A 17,093-nucleotide genomic window follows, 5' to 3' on the forward strand; every position below is an offset into this window, starting at 1 on the left:
GACAAGTTGTGGGTGGAGAGACTGCCTACTAGACATGAGACAAGCTGTGGGTGGAGAGACTGCCTACTGGACATGAGACAAGCTGTGGGTGGAGAGACTGCCTACTAGACATGAGACAAGCTGTGGGTGGAGAGACTGCCTACTGGACATGAGACAAGCTGTGGGTGGAGAGACTGCCTACTGGACATGAGACAAGCTGTGGGTGGAGAGACTGCCTACTAGACATGAGACAAGCTGTGGGTGGAGAGACTGCCTACTGGACATGAGACAAGCTGTGGGTGGAGAGACTGCCTACTAGACATGAGACAAGCTGTGGGTGGAGAGACTGCCTACTAGACATGAGACAAGCTGTGGGTGGAGAGACTTCCTACTGGACATGAGACAAGCTGTGGTTGGAGAGACTGCCTACTAGACATGAGACAAGTTGTGGGTGGAGAGACTGCCTACTAGACATGAGACAAGCTGTGGGTGGAGAGACTGCCTACTGGACATGAGACAAGCTGTGGGTGGAGAGACTGCCTACTGGACATGAGACAAGCTGTGGGTGGAGAGACTGCCTACTGGACATGAGACAAGCTGTGGGTGGAGATACTGACTACTGGACATGAGACAAGCTGTGGGTGGAGAGACTGCCTACTGGACATGAGACAAGTTGTGGTTGGAGAGACTGCTTACTAGACATGAGACAAGTTGTGGGTGGAGAGACTGCTTACTAGACATGAGACAAGTTGTGGGTGGAGAGACTGTCTACTGGACATGAGACAAGTTGTGGGTGGAGAGACTGCCTACTGGACATGAGACAAGCTGTGGGTGGAGAGACTGCCTACTGGACATGAGACAAGCTGTGGGTGGAGAGACTGCCTACTGGACATGAGACAAGTTGTGGGTGGAGAGACTGCCTACTAGACATGAGACAAGTTGTGGGTGGAGAGACTGCCTACTGGACATGGGTCTCTCCCTTGGAGAGGATGGAGAGGATGAAGGAGGCCGTCTCGTTGGGGTAGAAGGTGGACGGCACGATCAGGTACTCCCCCGGCTTCAGCATGAAGAGCTCCATGACCTCACGCGCGCTCATGTACATGGTTTTGTCTTTGCCTTCAGGCTTGACAGCCGTGTTTGAGCTGAAGAAAGATGCCGGGAACTTCCCCTTCTCCTGCTGGTACTGTAATAAGTGGATATTTCAGTCCTACACAGTCTACAGTACCATCACCATAGCTACAGTCTACAGTACCCATCACCATAGCTACAGTCTACACTACCCATCACTATAGCTACAGTCTACACTACCCATCACCATAGCTACAGTCTACAGTACCATCACCATAGCTACAGTCTACAGTACCCATCACCATAGCTACAGTCTACAGTACCCATCACCATAACTACAGTATACAGTACCATCACCATAGCTACAGTCTACAGTACCCATCACCATAGCTACAGTCTACAGTACCCATCACCATAGCTACAGTCTACAGTACCATCACCATAGCTACAGTCTACAGTACCATCACCATAACTACAGTCTACAGTACCATCACTATAGCTACAGTCTACAGTACCATCACCATAGCTACAGTCTACAGTACCCATCACCATAGCTACAGTCTACAGTACCATCACCATAGCTACAGTCTACAGTACCCATCACCATAGCTACAGTCTACAGTACCATCACCATAGCTACAGTCTACAGTACCATCACCATAGCTACAGTCTACAGTACCATCACCATAGCTACAGTCTACAGTACCCATCACCATAGCTACAGTCTACAGTACCCATCACCATAGCTACAGTCTACAGTACCATCACCATAGCTACAGTCTACAGTACCATCACCATAACTACAGTCTACAGTACCATCACCATAGCTACAGTCTACAGTACCATCACCATAGCTACAGTCTACAGTACCCATCACCATAGCTACAGTCTACCGTACCATCACCATAGCTACAGTCTACAGTACCATCACCATAGCTACAGTCTACAGTACCATCACCATAACTACAGTCTACAGTACCATCACCATAACTACAGTCTACAGTACCATCACCATAGCTACAGTCTACAGTACCATCACCATAACTACAGTCTACAGTACCATCACCATAACTACAGTATACAGTACCATCACCATAGCTACAGTCTACAGTACCATCACCATAGCTACAGTCTACAGTACCCATCACCATAGCTACAGTCTGCAGTACATCACCACAGCTACAGTCTACAGTACCATCACCATAGCTACAGTCTACAGTACCATCACCATAGCTACAGTCTACAGTACCATCACCATAGCTACAGTCTACAGTACATCACCACAGCTACAGTCTACAGTACCATCACCATAGCTACAGTCTACAGTACCATCACCATAGCTACAGTCTACAGTACCATCACCATAACTACAGTCTACAGTACCCATCACCATAGCTACAGTCTGCAGTACCCATCACCATAGCTACAGTCTACAGTACCATCACCATAACTACAGTCCACAGTACCCATCACCATAGCTACAGTCTACAGTACCCATCACCATAGCTACAGTCTACAGTACCATCACCATAACTACAGTCTACAGTACCCATCACCATAGCTACAGTCTACAGTACCATCACCATAACTACAGTCTACACTACCCATCACCATAGCTACAGTCTACAGTACCCATCACCATAGCTACAGTCTACAGTACCATCACCATAGCTACAGTCTACAGTACCATCACCATAGCTACAGTCTACAGTACATCACCACAGCTACAGTCTACAGTACCATCACCATAGCTACAGTCTACAGTACCATCACCATAGCTACAGTCTACAGTACCATCACCATAGCTACAGTCTGCAGTACCATCACCATAGCTACAGTCTACAGTACCCATCACCATAGCTACAGTCTACAGTACATCACCACAGCTACAGTCTACAGTACCATCACCATAGCTACAGTATACAGTACCATCACCATAGCTACAGTCTACAGTACCCATCACCATAGCTACAGTCTACAGTACCATCACCATAGCTACAGTATACAGTACCATCACCATAGCTACAGTCTACAGTACCATCACCATAGCTACAGTATACAGTACCATCACCATAGCTACAGTCTACAGTAGCCTACCCATCACCATAGCTACAGTTGAAGTCGGAAATGTACACTTAAGATGGAAACATGTTCCAACGTCAGCCTTGACTTGGAGCCTTGTCGACAGCAGCTAGACCTACATACTCTCCCAGTCCCCAGCAAGAATTGTGTGATTTCAATAGGATTTCAATGACCAGAGGTTAGCCCAAGGAGAGAATATAGTGCGTATACTTGGTGATATGCCTATTTCAGATGCAGCCAAAGAAGCCCTTTTGTGTCGAAAATGCAGGAAGTAACATGATATAAAAATGATTCTGCTCCTGCTGTTGATATGAATTGTTTATCTCCCCATCGAGATCCTATAAAAAATTGCCGAGCTGGATGGGCAGGCGGTGTCTGCCGGTCATGATTTGTGTAAAGTTTTGTGTCAAGAAAGTGACATCAAGCCACCCCTCCCACACACACAGACGCCCACCCAACACACACACACACACACACACACACACACACACTCAGCGTAGCGCCACCTAACTGGCAAACACAAAAAGCGGTTTATCTCGAGAAGCGTTTGTCCGATCGACTTCAAACTTGGGCAGTGTGCTTAGGGGCACCTGAAAGAGTTCAGTGCCGAATTTCGTGCAATTCGGCATAGCACCACCTACCTACCGATACCTTACACACACAAGGCAATACTGGGCCGGAGTCCCAGCAAACTAGATTTGGCTGCGCAGCGGCCTGATAATCTTGTTATATTAAACTTGCACTGCTCACGTCAGCTGCGGCGAGTCGCATTTTCAGGGAGCTGCACGCCAGCTGCGCCCGCAGGCTCGCCAGCCGCGGCGCAGCCCTCAGGGCCTTCGGCGAGAGCTTTGATGCTGTAGCATTTTTTCCGCATTAGGTTGAAGTCATTAAAACGCTGTTTAAACGCACAGTCAACTTAACTTCTGACACAGTGGAATTGTGAGCCACGTCACTTCCTGCTTCAGCATGCGTCCCAAGGGATTTTCATACTCCTTTTAGTTTCCAGAAATGTCCTACAATGACACAATATAAATTGTTTTACTTGGTCAAACCAAACAATTCAGTAATATTTAGAAACAGGAGAGAACACAGAACATTTCACTCAGAGGCAGCCCATGGCAGCCACTACTCTTTTGCCAGCGGCGTTCCTGATTGGCCGTCCCACCAAAAGGCTCGCAGCGTGTCCTCGGATTGGTGTGCAGCTCACATGACTCAACAGAAGTGGCACGCAAATTGCCCCTGGACAAAGCCAAATATAGGGCTGTGCCTTGCGCTGGCCAAAAATGCAATGAAACATGTTTGAAGAGTTGTGTGGCGATTCCTCTGTTCTGTGTCATGGTTTTGTGACAGAAAGGCTTCAGGGCTAACGTGTCCCATGTGCCTCTGACAGAAAGGCTTCAGGGCTAACGTGTCCCATGTGCCTCTGACAGAAAGGCTTCAGGGCTAACGTGTCCCATGTGCCTCTGACAGAAAGGCTTCAGGGCTAACGTGTCCCATGTGCCTCTGACAGAAAGGCTTCAGGGCTAACGTGTCCCATGTGCCTCTGACAGAAAGGCTTCAGGGCTAACGTGTCCCATGTGCCTCTGGTACGCATGCTGTAAGCAGGAAGTGATGTCAACTTTGGCTCTCTATAGTGAATTATAAGTGAAATTATAGCTGCTGCGCAGCAATGGGTCGTGGCCGGGCATGTCTCAAGGCTTTGAGCTAGAGGTCTTCGGGTATGCCCGACCCCCCGAATACCCGAGGTTCCGACCCGGACCCGGCCGGGTCTGGGTCCATTCAAAAGAAGTGCCAAACCGCTTGACCAAACCCTTAGAAAAGTCATAGCACACCTGTCCTCAATAACCCGCATGTTTTGAGTTCGGGCATGTCTATGTGGCGCAGAAATTGTGGGAGTTATTACGCGCCAAAAAAGTGGCTGCTGCGCAGCAATGGGTCGTGGCTGGGCAAGTCTCAAGGCTTTGAGCTATTATGACATCACAATTGCTCGAGTGACATCAGTGATGGCATCACAATTGCTTGACTGACTGATGACATCACAAATACAACCTAATTGCCATAGGAAATTAAGGTAATTAGGCTATACAAGGGGCCAGAATTCAACGTTTTGATGCACTGTGGGCTCAATTTTTGACCGATCGAAAATCTGGTTTGATACTTTTGTGTAGAACAGTCTAACGATGCAGATACTGAAGTTTGGTGTCGTTTGAAGAAAAAATGTGGGAGGAGTAGGGTTTAATTCGTTTGTGCAGTTTTTGCAGTTTTGCGGTCTTTAGACTTCATAATTGGCCATAGGTTGCATTGTACAAAAGCTTCCCCTCATTTAGGCGCACATTTCGGTGAAAGTTGCAAAGCCGTAGCACGTATGCCTGATTTTTTATGAATTTTTTAAGTTTTAAACTTTAGACGGTCGCTGTAGTGCCACCGTTAGGACTATTGGCCCCAAATTTGTGTCAAAGACGTTTGGCATGGGACTGGACCTTTGTGCAAAGTTTGGTTAGTTTTCATCCATGGGAAGTCGAACTTCCCGGGAGGAAGAAAAAAAAAGGCAAATACAAGAAGTGGCCTGGCCGCTTCGCTGGCCCGGCCACTAATAATCTGTCTGTAAACACTTGTTGGAAAAACTACTTGTGTCATGCACAAAGTAGATGACCGACTTGCTAAACTATATTTTGTTAACATGAAATCTGTGGAGTGGTTAGTAAAAAAATACATACTTTGAATGACAACATAAGTGTAGGCTATGTAAACCCCTGACTTCAACTGGACATCATGTACTGTAGCTGAGGGATGTGCACTGTGTCAAATGTGTCACAAGCAATTGTGGTTTATAATGAAAAAAAAAGGGGGGACTTACTTTTTCAGGCACCTTGGAAAAAATGAAAGATAAAATTAGTTCATGTTTGGGGAACGGACAATTAGTTCAAATATTTTTTTCAAGTGAATACATACAAAGACTTTGACTGTCCCTTGACTGTGACCTTCTGTTTACTGGGACTGTCCACTCACTTGTGATAGTCTATGGTCCTTTCAAAAACTAGATACATTTGTGAGACCGATCAATTGTTTAATGAGCTAAACAGGCTCAAGAGGTTACAGCCTATTCTTAAAAAACGTCATCGAATCAAATTTAACAATTGAATACACTTGGAAAGCCTAGCATAAGAAAATGTGGTGAGGGCACATTCTGGACTGATGCTCATATTCAGCTACCGTATTTGTGTTCTTATGAACATTAGCCCATTGATACCTGATGCAGCATCCCTTTAAGACCGCGAACCGCGTTGACGCGGTTTGCGGTCTTAAAGGGATACACACACAAATGAGGGATATACACGCAAATGCTGCATCAGGTATCAATGGGTTAGAGAAGGTCAATTACATTAAGTCCCTCATACTTCGCTAAAGTGACAGCTTCCACATGAGTGCAACAATAAGGTCACAGTAGCTTCTTTAAAGGGTAATAGCTACCTCGTATATTGCGAAACCGATAGGGAGATGTTTGACCAGGTTTCTGTGTCTCTTGTCAGGCTTTTGCATGAGAGACACCAGCATGTTCTTGTCAGCCCGTTTCTCAGAACAGTCTTCATCCATTTTTTCAATCTTGACCCGAAACTGTGGGTTTGTCCAGAAGCTGTCTGAAAGCCAAAGAGGTAGGGTGAAGCCTGCAGCTCACCCTGCAGTCTGCATGGTGTCCAATGTACTGTGTGTAGTACACTGACTGTCTGTACTGTGTGTAGTACACTGACTGTCTGTACTGTGTGTAGTACACTGACTGTCCGCAAGTAGCTAAAAAAAATCCAAAGTATTCCTTTAAATGTTTAGAATATTTACATTGGTAGACTCTATAGCGTAGAATTCTCCGGTGCCTGCAACTCTATAGCTTCTACAAATGGCTGTCATTTGACTAGCTGCACCAAGTACATTTGCACTTTTCGACCCCAAGTGGCAGCCGAGAGACTTTTATATATTTTTTTAACTTAATTTATACAGGGGGAGTCTCACTGAGAGGAATGCTCTCTTTTTCAGGAGCGCCCTGTTCACATTCACACACATTCACACCTGGAAGCTGACCAGTACAACCACAGCCTGATCTGCTGGCCACTGAGCAGCTCCACTGGAGTGGTTGGGGTTAAGGGCCTTGCTCAAGGGCACCTCAGTGGTGGTAATGAAGGAGGGGCAAGCGGTGCCTTTTGCTCTTAAGTTTTGCATCAAGCTGAGTTATCACAAGTATCCATACCTGACACCTGAAATTAAATGGGTAAATAGGGCAAATCTATTGGTGACAATCACTGGGGATGGGACTCTTCTCTGTTGCAGCCTTATTTGTGATTTATGCTGCATTCCATTTCAACTGGGAGCTGTGGATTTCACGGTTCAAAGGTCATGAACTCCCCATGTGACATCACCTGTCCTTGGATTTTCTCTGCCGAATTCAGGGGAGCCTCTCACCCAGCCCCAATCTCAAAAATCCAAGATGGCTGCTCCACACTTCAACAGTAGTTAAAATCATAGTAAATATTGTTTATTAGCACTTCTGTCTTTGTTGTGTCTCATTAAATCAGTTGTACACACAGTACTAACTTCTATCTGTGTGGAGATGTACGGTGTTTGTATGCGTGAAATACCGCAAAATGCATCGTTATCAACTGTTATTGCTAACAATGGCTAGCCGCTAGAGCTAACCCTGGCTAGAGCTAACCCTGGCTGCTTTCCCAATTAAATGGAACGCCGACAACTCGGGTGTGTCGTCACTCAACCGTGAAATCCCAAGCTCCCAGTTTAAATGGAATACAGTATTAGACTGATGAAATGGGTGTTATCCCTCCCCTGCCAAAATCATCCCTAAAAGTACAACAAATATACAACAAAATGCACAAGTCCTTGTTTTAAATTCGATATCAGATATTGTTTAAGTACCAGGATAATTTGAGCATCCTCCAGCAGTGATCCCTGCAACCCATCTGCCTTCATACAAGGAGGACTTCCAATGGCAAGAGGATTCTCCATCAAGGAGGTCGGGGCACAGAGAGCAGATGTCAAGCTCTGAATAGAAGTTACAGAAGTCTTCCATGGTCATCCTATTGAACACACATTATTGTCAATAATTCAATTTTACTTTTAAGCAATTAACAAATTGTACTGAATACTGAATTCATGAAATTAATGAAAATGATTTGATGTTTTTTTTTGGGTGTGACTTTAATTGCATTATTTTGAACTGGCTGCATGGGGTCTATAAAAAAAGAAAAGAAAAAAAAAGTGGCACAAAAATGGTAGAAAAGCATTAGATAAATGAATTGTACGGTGGAAAAGGAATCGTTAATTTTAAATAGTTTGAAAACGTTTTCAATGAAAACCTATTGATTGAGACAATAGCTGATAGAGGGGTGTGCACACATATGCAAGCAAGGTGTTGTTGTTTTCCTTGTGTTTCCATAGCATTAGCGCTGTGTGTGTGTGTGTGTGTGTGTGTGTGTGTGTGTGTGTGTGTGTGTGTGTGTGTGCGTGCGTGCGTGTGTGTGTGCATGTGTGTGTGTTGGTTGTTGCAGAAAACATGTTGCACATTTGTGTGTGTTAGATATAAGGGTCAGTTAGGTTTAACTTGAGTTTTATTTCACCACGCTTACCAAAACTCTCCGTTATCAGCCCGTCGAAAGCACATTTTCCGATCGTCAGGACTCACAGTTTCCCACAGAGGAGACCTTGGAAGACAAAATGTAAAGGAGATAATTAGATTAATAATTTAACTTTCTCCTCCGAGTATGCATATTGTGACGTGAAGATTATCTGCTTTGTTTGTTGGTGTGGAAACAAGCGTGTCTATGTTCCCACAGCCCTATGTTCCCACAGCTCTATGTTCCCACAGCCCTATGTTCCCTCAGCTCTATGTTCCCCCAGCTCTATGTTCCCACAGCTCTATGTTCCCACAGCTCTATGTTCCCACAGCTCTATATTCCCACAGCGCTATGTTCCCACAGCTCTATATTCTGTCAGGACCGGTGTTAGACATGTGGATCTATTCGCGGGTAGTTGATGAAGCTGGGGTGTTGTGGAACTTGATGGCTGGGGCTGCACTGTTCGAGGTTTTGGGAACGGTTGCAGAGATTGCAGAGATTGGTATGATCCTTGATGAGAATTTATGAATCACTAGCCAAGGCCTGCAGGAGCAGGCCCTTATAGACCCGAATATGACATCCCCTGTGTTATGACATCACATGTGTTATGACATCACCAGCGAGGCCATCGGAAGGCATGATTGAGACACTTGGTGGAGACACAGGTGGATCACAGGTGGATCATGACAGCATCAGTGATCGATGACATCATAGTAGGAATGACGACGTCAACGTAGGAATGATGACGTCATCCTAACAGTACCCTCCCCTCAACGGGCGTCACCCGGCGCCCGATCAGCCGCAAGGAAATCCCGAATGAGCGCAGCGTCAAGGATGAACCGGCGGGGAACCCAACTGCGTTCCTCGGGGCCGTACCCCTCCCAATCCACCCACGACCCCTGCGTCGCCTGTCCAACAGCCGCCGGACCGTGTAGGCAGGGTGGTCGTCGATTAACCGAGGCGGCGGGGGGGCCGCCGCAGGAGGGCACAAGGGACTAGAGTGCACCGGCTTGACCTGGGATACGTGGAAGGTATGGTTGATGCGACGGAGAGAAGCAGGTAGAACCAAGCGGACAGCCGCAGGGTTCACAACCCGCTCAATAACAAAAGGCCCGATAAAACGGGGCGCAAGCTTCCTTGACTCAACCTTCAAGGGAACGTTCCGAGACGAGAGCCACACTCTCTGACCCGGTGCATAGGCTGGGGCCGGTGTGTGGCGGCGGTTAGCCTGGGCTTGCGTCTTGGCAGAGGAACGTAATCGTGATGCGCGAGCCCTCTTCCACGTGCGACGGCAACGGCGCAAATGTGTCTGCATGGAAGGCACCGCAACCTCCTCCTCCTGGGAGGGGAACAAGGGCGGCTGAAAACCGAAGCAGCATTCAAAGGGAGACATGCCGGAAGAGGCGTTGGGGTGCGTGTTGTGGGCGTACTCAACCCACGGCAACTGGGCACTCCAGTGGGAGGGGTCAGCAGCTGTGGTGCAACGCAGCATGGTCTCCAACTCCTGGTTGACCCTCTCGGCTTGGCCATTAGTCTGCGGGTGATAACCCGACGAGAGGCTGACAGTCGTGCCAAGAGCCGTACAGAAGGCCTTCCAAACCTGAGAAATGAACTGGGGCCCCCGATCGGACACAATGTCAGACGGAATGCCATGTGCCCGGTACACGTGTAAAACCAAGAGGTCCGCCGTCTCCTTGGAGGACGGGAGTTTAGGAAGTGGAATAAAATGAGCCCACTTAGAGAATCTGTCAATGACGGTCAAGATGACGGTGTTCCCATCGGATGGGGGGAGTCCGGTTATAAAGTCCATGGCCATATGAGACCAAGGGCGACGAGGTATAGGAAGGGGGCGGAGAAGGCCTGACGAGGGTTTAGTCGAAGTCTTGTTTCGGGCGCAGACCGGGCAAGCGGCGACGAACTCCCTAGTATCCCCCTCCATGGCGGGCCACCAGAAGCGCCTGCGGATGAAGGCAAGGGTCCGTCTAACCCCAGGGTGACAAGTAAGCCGCGTCGAGTGGCCCCACAGAAGAACCACAGAACGGGCGGAGTCAGGAACGAATAGACGTCCCGGCGGGACCCCCTTTTGGTCAGGCTGTCCCTGTAGGGCTAGACGGACACGCGATTCAATCTCCCACGTTACCGCGGCCACAAAACAGGCCGCAGGCAACACGGGTTCGGGCTCAGCCCGTATGTCAGCAGAGAACTGGCGGGACAGGGCGTCTGGCTTGACGTTCTTAGAACCCGGTCGGTAAGTTAAGGTGAAGTTGAACCTCCCGAAAAACAGGGTCCACCTGGCCTGCCGGGAATTCAATCTCTTAGCGGCCTGGATGTAGGCCAGGTTCTTGTGGTCCGTCCACACGACGAACGGGAGCTTGGAACCCTCCAGCCAATGGCGCCACTCCTCAAGAGCTGACTTAACTGCCAGCAGCTCACGATCGCCGACGTTATAATTGGCTTCAGCGGGTGAAAGCTTACACGAGAAAAAGGCGCAAGGATGGACCTTATGATCTCCAGGAGAGCGTTGAGAGAGAACAGCCCCAATTCCAGTCTCTGAGGCATCAACCTCAACGATGAACTGCAGTTCTGGGTCAGGTTGGGAGAGCACGGGAGCTGTAGAGAAACGGCGTTTGAGCTCGCTAAAAGCAGTCTTGGCCAGGGGGGTCCACCGAAACGGAGTAGAGGTGGAGGTGAGGGCGGTAAGAGGGGAAGCCACACTGCCGTAGTTGCGGACAAATCGTCGATAAAAATTGGCAAACCCAAGGAACCGTTGAAGCTGTTTCAAGGTAGAGGGTTCAGGCCAATCCGCCACAGCCGCGACCTTGGCGGGATCCATGTGCAACTCACCTTCGGCAATCACATATCCGAGGAAGGACACAGTGGAAGCATGAAATTCACACTTCTCAGCCTTGACGAAGAGGCTGTTCTCCAACAGCCGTTGGAGCACTAGGCGGACATGTTGTTGATGGTCGTCAAAATCCTGAGAGAAGATGAGGATGTCATCCAAGTAGACAAACACGAAGAGGCCGATCATATCCCTCAGAATGTCATTTATGAGAGCCTGGAAGACGGCGGGGGCGTTAGTAAGCCCGAAAGGCATAACCAGGTACTCAAAATGGCCAAGGGAAGTGTTGAAGGCCGTCTTCCACTCGTCCCCCTCCCTAATGCGGACAAGGTGGTAGGCATTCCTTAGATCAAGTTTGGAGAATATCTTGGAGCCATGAAGGGGTGGGAAGGCAGAGCTAATGAGTGGCAGGGGGTATGTGTTCTTCACCGTGATGTCGTTCAACCCTCGGAAATCAATGCATGGTCTGAGGGTCCCATCCTTCTTCCCCACAAAGAAAAACCCAGCGGCCATCGGGGACGACGAGGGCCTAATGATGCCCGCAGCCAAGGAGTCACGGATGTAGGTCCTCATGGACTCCTGCTCAGGGCGGGAGAGGTTGTATAGCCGGCTCCGGGGAAAGGTTGCCCCGGCCTTAAGGTCAACAGGGCAATCAAACGGCCGGTGGGGAGGGAGGGACAGCGTATGCTCCTTCCCGAACACCGGGGCCAAATCATGGTAAACCATGGGAACGGACGACAGATCCGTGGGAGCCGCAGCCGACACCGGTGCAGGGGAAGCCGGAGAGAGCGTGGCGACCAGGCAATTTGCATGGCAATAGGGGCTCCACGAGACCACCTTGCCCTTACCTGGGGACCATTGGAGGAAGGGTTTGTGCAGGTTTAACCAGGGGCGGCCGAGGACCACGGGAGTGTTGGGACAGTCAGTCACGTGGAAGTGAATTGTCTCCCGATGGTTCCCAGAAAAGCGAAGGTCAACTGGCATGGTTCTTTCAGTAATCTGGGCGAAGCGCTGGCCCCCGAGGGTTATGGCCTCAAGGGCGGGGGAAAGTGGGACGGTCCCCACGCCCAGTCGAGTAACAATACCGCGGTCCAAGAAGCACCCCTCCGCCCCCGAGTCGACGAAGGCCGGGAGGGCAAGGGGCCGACCCCGCCAGGAGAGGGTGCAATCAAACGACGATACGGGCAGAGGTGCGCAGTCGGTCTGGCTCAGTAGCATCTGCCCAACGGCTACTGAGCCTAGTCTTTTGGTGCCTTGTGTCTTTTCGGGCAGGTGGGGCAGTCCTCGAGCATATGGTCCGGCAAACCACAATAATGGCAGAGGTTGTCGTGGATACGGCGTTGTCTTTCCTCAGGGGGGACGTGGTCCCTGCCCGATCGAGAGGGGAGGGCAGCGGCAAAGGCAGGGGCAGGGCGAGGAACGGTATCTGCGGTGCGGGTGGGCGTCTCTTGGCCGGACCGAGCTCCCCCGGCCGGGATCAAGAACTTGAGCCTTTCGACTTCGGCCCTCAAACTCAGAAACTCAGCCCGACCCAAGTCGACCTCCGGCCCCCCCTGATAGCGTGGTGCCATCACCGTCTCCACTCTTTCTGCCTCCTTCAGTGCAGCACTGAAATTTATCGGTGCCATGATGCGTAGGTGCTCTCTCAGTCTCTCTGGGGTAACCCCCTGGATGAAGGCACTTAAGGCTAACTCCTCACGTGCCACTGGATCGAAGGTGGGGTAACCGCGGTGTGCGAATAGGCACACATCAGCTGCGTAATTCCCCAACGTCTCCCCTTCTTGGCGACGGCGGCGATTCATCTGCTCTCGCATGCTGTCCGTGGAAACTTGTTTACCAAATCTCCGTTCTAGTGCCGCAGCTAACGTCTGGTAGTCCAGCTGCTCCGTTGGCGTTAGGTCGAGTAGCACCTGCAGCGCGTTACCTTCTAGCACTAGGGCAACGTGAACAGCAGTTTCCTGGGCACTCCAGTTGTTGTTCAACGCCGCCAGGCTTACTTGCGCCAGGTATGGCTCTAAAGGTGTGCTACCGCCGTAACGCGGCAACGTGAAGGTGGTCCTGGGTGACCGAGTGGCGGCCACCGGCGGCGGGGTGACTGCCATGGTTGCCGGCAGCAGAGGCACAGCAGCGGCTGTGGGAACATAGAGCTGAGGGAACATAGGGCTGTGGGAACATAGAGCTGAGGGAACATAGGGCTGTGGGAACATAGAGCTGTGGGAACATAGAGCTGAGGGAACATAGGGCTGTGGGAACATAGAGCTGTGGGAACATAGAGCTGTGGGAACATAGAGCTGGGGGAACATAGAGCTGTGGGAACATAGAGCTGTGGGAACATAGAGCTGTGAGAACATAGAGCTGAGGGAACATAGGGCTGTGGGAACATAGAGCTGTGGGAACATAGAGCTGTGGGAACATAGGGCCTTGATGAGAATTTATGAATCACTAGCCAAGGCCTGCAGGAGCAGGCCCTTATAGACCCGAATATGACATCACCTGTGTTATGACATCACATGTGTTATGACATCACCAGCGAGGCCATCGGAAGGCATGATTGAGACACTTGGTGGAGACACAGGTGGATCACAGGTGGATCATGACATCATCAGTGATCGATGACATCATAGTAGGAATGACGACGTCAACGTAGGAATGATGACGTCATCCTAACATATTCCCACAGCGCTATGTTCCTACAGCCCTATGTTCCCCCAGCTCTATGTTCCCCCAGCTCTATGTTCCCACAGCTCTATGTTCCCACAGCCCTATGTTCCCACAGCTCTATGTTCCCACAGCTCTATGTTCCCACAGCCCTATGTTCCCTCAGCTCTATGTTCTCACAGCTCTATGTTCCCACAGCTCTATGTTCCCACAGCTCTATGTTCCCACAGCTCTATGTTCCCACAGCTCTATGTTCCCACAGCCCTATGTTCCCTCAGCTCTATGTTCCCACAGCTCTATGTTCCCACAGCCCTATGTTCCCTCAGCTCTATGTTCCCACAGCCCTATGTTCCCTCAGCTCTATGTTCCCACAGCCCTATGTTCCCTCAGCTCTATGTTCCCACAGCTCTATGTTCCCACAGCCCTATGTTCCCTCAGCTCTATGTTCCCCCAGCTCTATGTTCCCACAGCTCTATGTTCCCACAGCTCTATGTTCCCACAGCTCTATATTCCCACAGCGCTATGTTCCCACAGCTCTATATTCCCACAGCGCTATGTTCCTACAGCCCTATGTTCCCACAGCTCTATATTCCCACAGCTCTATGTTCCCACAGCTCTATGTTCCCACAGCTCTATGTTCCCACAGCTCTATGTTCCCACAGCTCTATATTCCCACAGCGCTATGTTCCCACAGCTCTATATTCCCACAGCGCTATGTTCCTACAGCCCTATGTTCCCACAGCCCTATATTCCCACAGCTCTATATTCCCACAGCTCTATGTTCCCACAGCTCTATGTTCCCACAGCTCTATGTTCCCACAGCTCTATGTTCCCACAGCTCTATATTCCCACAGCTCTATGTTCCCACAGCTCTATGTTCCCACAGCGCTATGTTCCCACAGCTCTATATTCCCACAGCGCTATGTTCCCACAGCTCTATATTCCCACAGCGCTATGTTCCTACAGCCCTATGTTCCCACAGCTCTATGTTCCCACAGCTCTATGTTCCCACAGCCCTATATTCCCACAGCGCTATGTTCCCACAGCCCTATATTCCCATTTACAGTAAGACAGACTCCCAGATGGTTTACAGTAAGACAGACTCCCAGAGGATCATACAGCCAGCAATACAATTACATTCTAAGAGACTGTACAACATGTTTAGGGACTGTGCCATGCATACTTGTCAAAATAAATGTTGATGTTAGGAGTTTGCACTGTATTTTTTTTATCTCAGTATTTCATTGTCTACAAAAAGGAATCAGAGTAAGTGCTTAGTTCAACAATCACTGATTGGGAGAAGTTCTTACTGATCGCTCCAGTCCCCCTTCCACTCTCCTTGGCCCCAGGGGTTGAACAAACGAACTAGCTTGACTGCTTTCCCCTGGCTCATCACCTGACCAGAAATCAACATGCTATCATCAGTGAAGAAAGCATCACCTTGCTTGCCATAAATGAATCACCAAATCCGATTAGCTCAAGGCAAAATTTGATGTCAATAACATACTGTACCCAGTCACATAAATGATTCTACAAATGATTTGCACTTCAAGTGAAAACTTAAGAAATTGAGCATAAGCTGCATTTTAGGATCATCATGAGAGAATTTTAATTAATAAAGTAATGAAATTATACAACAATAATGCAAATATAGGCGATTACCTGATAGACACCAGTGACAGTATAGGCATGGCCTTGCACCAATCCGTTGGGTAATTCATTGTTGGCAGATGTCTCCTACAAGACACAGATATGTATTGTTACAGATGTCTGCTACAGATTCTTATTTAATTCAATTCCCAGCTCTAATGTGGGTCAGACCAGGCTCAGAGATGTTAATAGAGGGGGCTGCTGGTTAATGCTGGCTAGCTCAGCGCCGTGCTCAATAACGTCTCGACCCACAAGCAGCGTAGCTAACACATACCTGCTGGGGTTCGTTCAGAATATGAAAGGGGCTCCCAGAGTTGACCAAAACAGCACAGCTCCTCTGTGTTGCGAGTATTTTCACTGAGAGTCAAACCAAGGGCAGCCCGCTCTCCCCTCGCTAAGCTCGAGGGCTAGCAGAGAGGGGGGGAAGGGGGGCGGTTGTCCGGTGCTAAGAGCTAGCTAGCATCGTCATCAACCATTTAACCAACAAGCATTCCGCTTGTAGGCGATCATGTTAGTGTTTACTAACACAAGCCCCTGACCAGCGACCTATTAGCACTGCTAGAACGTCACAAACCAGGACACAGATTAGGTTCACTTGGCTGAGAGTTGGAGCCTGGGGAGGCGAGGTGGGTCGGTGGTTAAAGTTTAGCCCCAACTACCAACACGAGGGTCGCAGGTTTGCGCTCCCGTGTTACCTCCGGCTTGGTCGGCCATCCATACAACCATGATTGGCTGTGTCTGCGGGGGGTCCAACCGCTATGCCGACCACCCGCAATGCCGACCTTAGGTTTAGGCGTGGGGGGTGGGAGAGGTTAGGTTTAGGGTTAGGGTCTGTGGGAGGTTAGGTTTAGGCGTGGGGGGTGGGAGAGGTTAGGTTTAGGGTTAGGGTCTGTGGGAGGTTAGGTTTAGGTGTGGGGGTGGGAGAGGTTAGGGTTAGGGTCTGGGGGAGGTTAGGTTTAAGCGTGGGGGGAGGTTAGGTTTAGCCGTGGGGGATGGGAGAGCTTAGCTCCAGCCGGTCCACCGACACACTGCACACCGCCTCGCTCAGCTGGTTCTGCTTGTGGGCTATCGGCATTGCGGCCTGTCGGCACATAGACGCGGCACCGTCTGCGGGTGGGAAGCCAGATTGAGGGTGTCCTGGTCGCTGCACTACCGCCTCCTCTGGTCGGTCGGGCACCTGGTTGGGGTGGAAGGGA

The 17,093-nt window shown here is 49.7% G+C and overlaps 1 protein-coding gene across 1 annotated transcript in view; it reads right to left on the reverse strand.

Moving 5' to 3' along the window:
• Positions 1-17,093, reverse strand: part of LOC310777979 (calpain-2 catalytic subunit-like) — a 61,091-nt gene that overhangs the window by 14,713 nt on the left and 29,285 nt on the right. Inside the window, exons 7-12 of the mRNA XM_083638309.1 lie at positions 15,910-15,984; positions 15,558-15,643; positions 8,760-8,834; positions 8,050-8,210; positions 6,601-6,767; positions 942-1,162 (exon numbers count right to left, since the gene is read on the reverse strand). Of these exons, the coding sequence (XP_083494435.1) occupies positions 942-1,162; positions 6,601-6,767; positions 8,050-8,210; positions 8,760-8,834; positions 15,558-15,643; positions 15,910-15,984 (785 nt within the window). The remainder of the gene's footprint in view (positions 1-941; positions 1,163-6,600; positions 6,768-8,049; positions 8,211-8,759; positions 8,835-15,557; positions 15,644-15,909; positions 15,985-17,093) is intronic.

The sequence above is a fragment of the Poromitra crassiceps genome (assembly GCF_964638095.1).
Source record: "Poromitra crassiceps genome assembly, chromosome: 6".
Classification (NCBI taxonomy): domain Eukaryota; kingdom Metazoa; phylum Chordata; class Actinopteri; order Beryciformes; family Melamphaidae; genus Poromitra; species Poromitra crassiceps.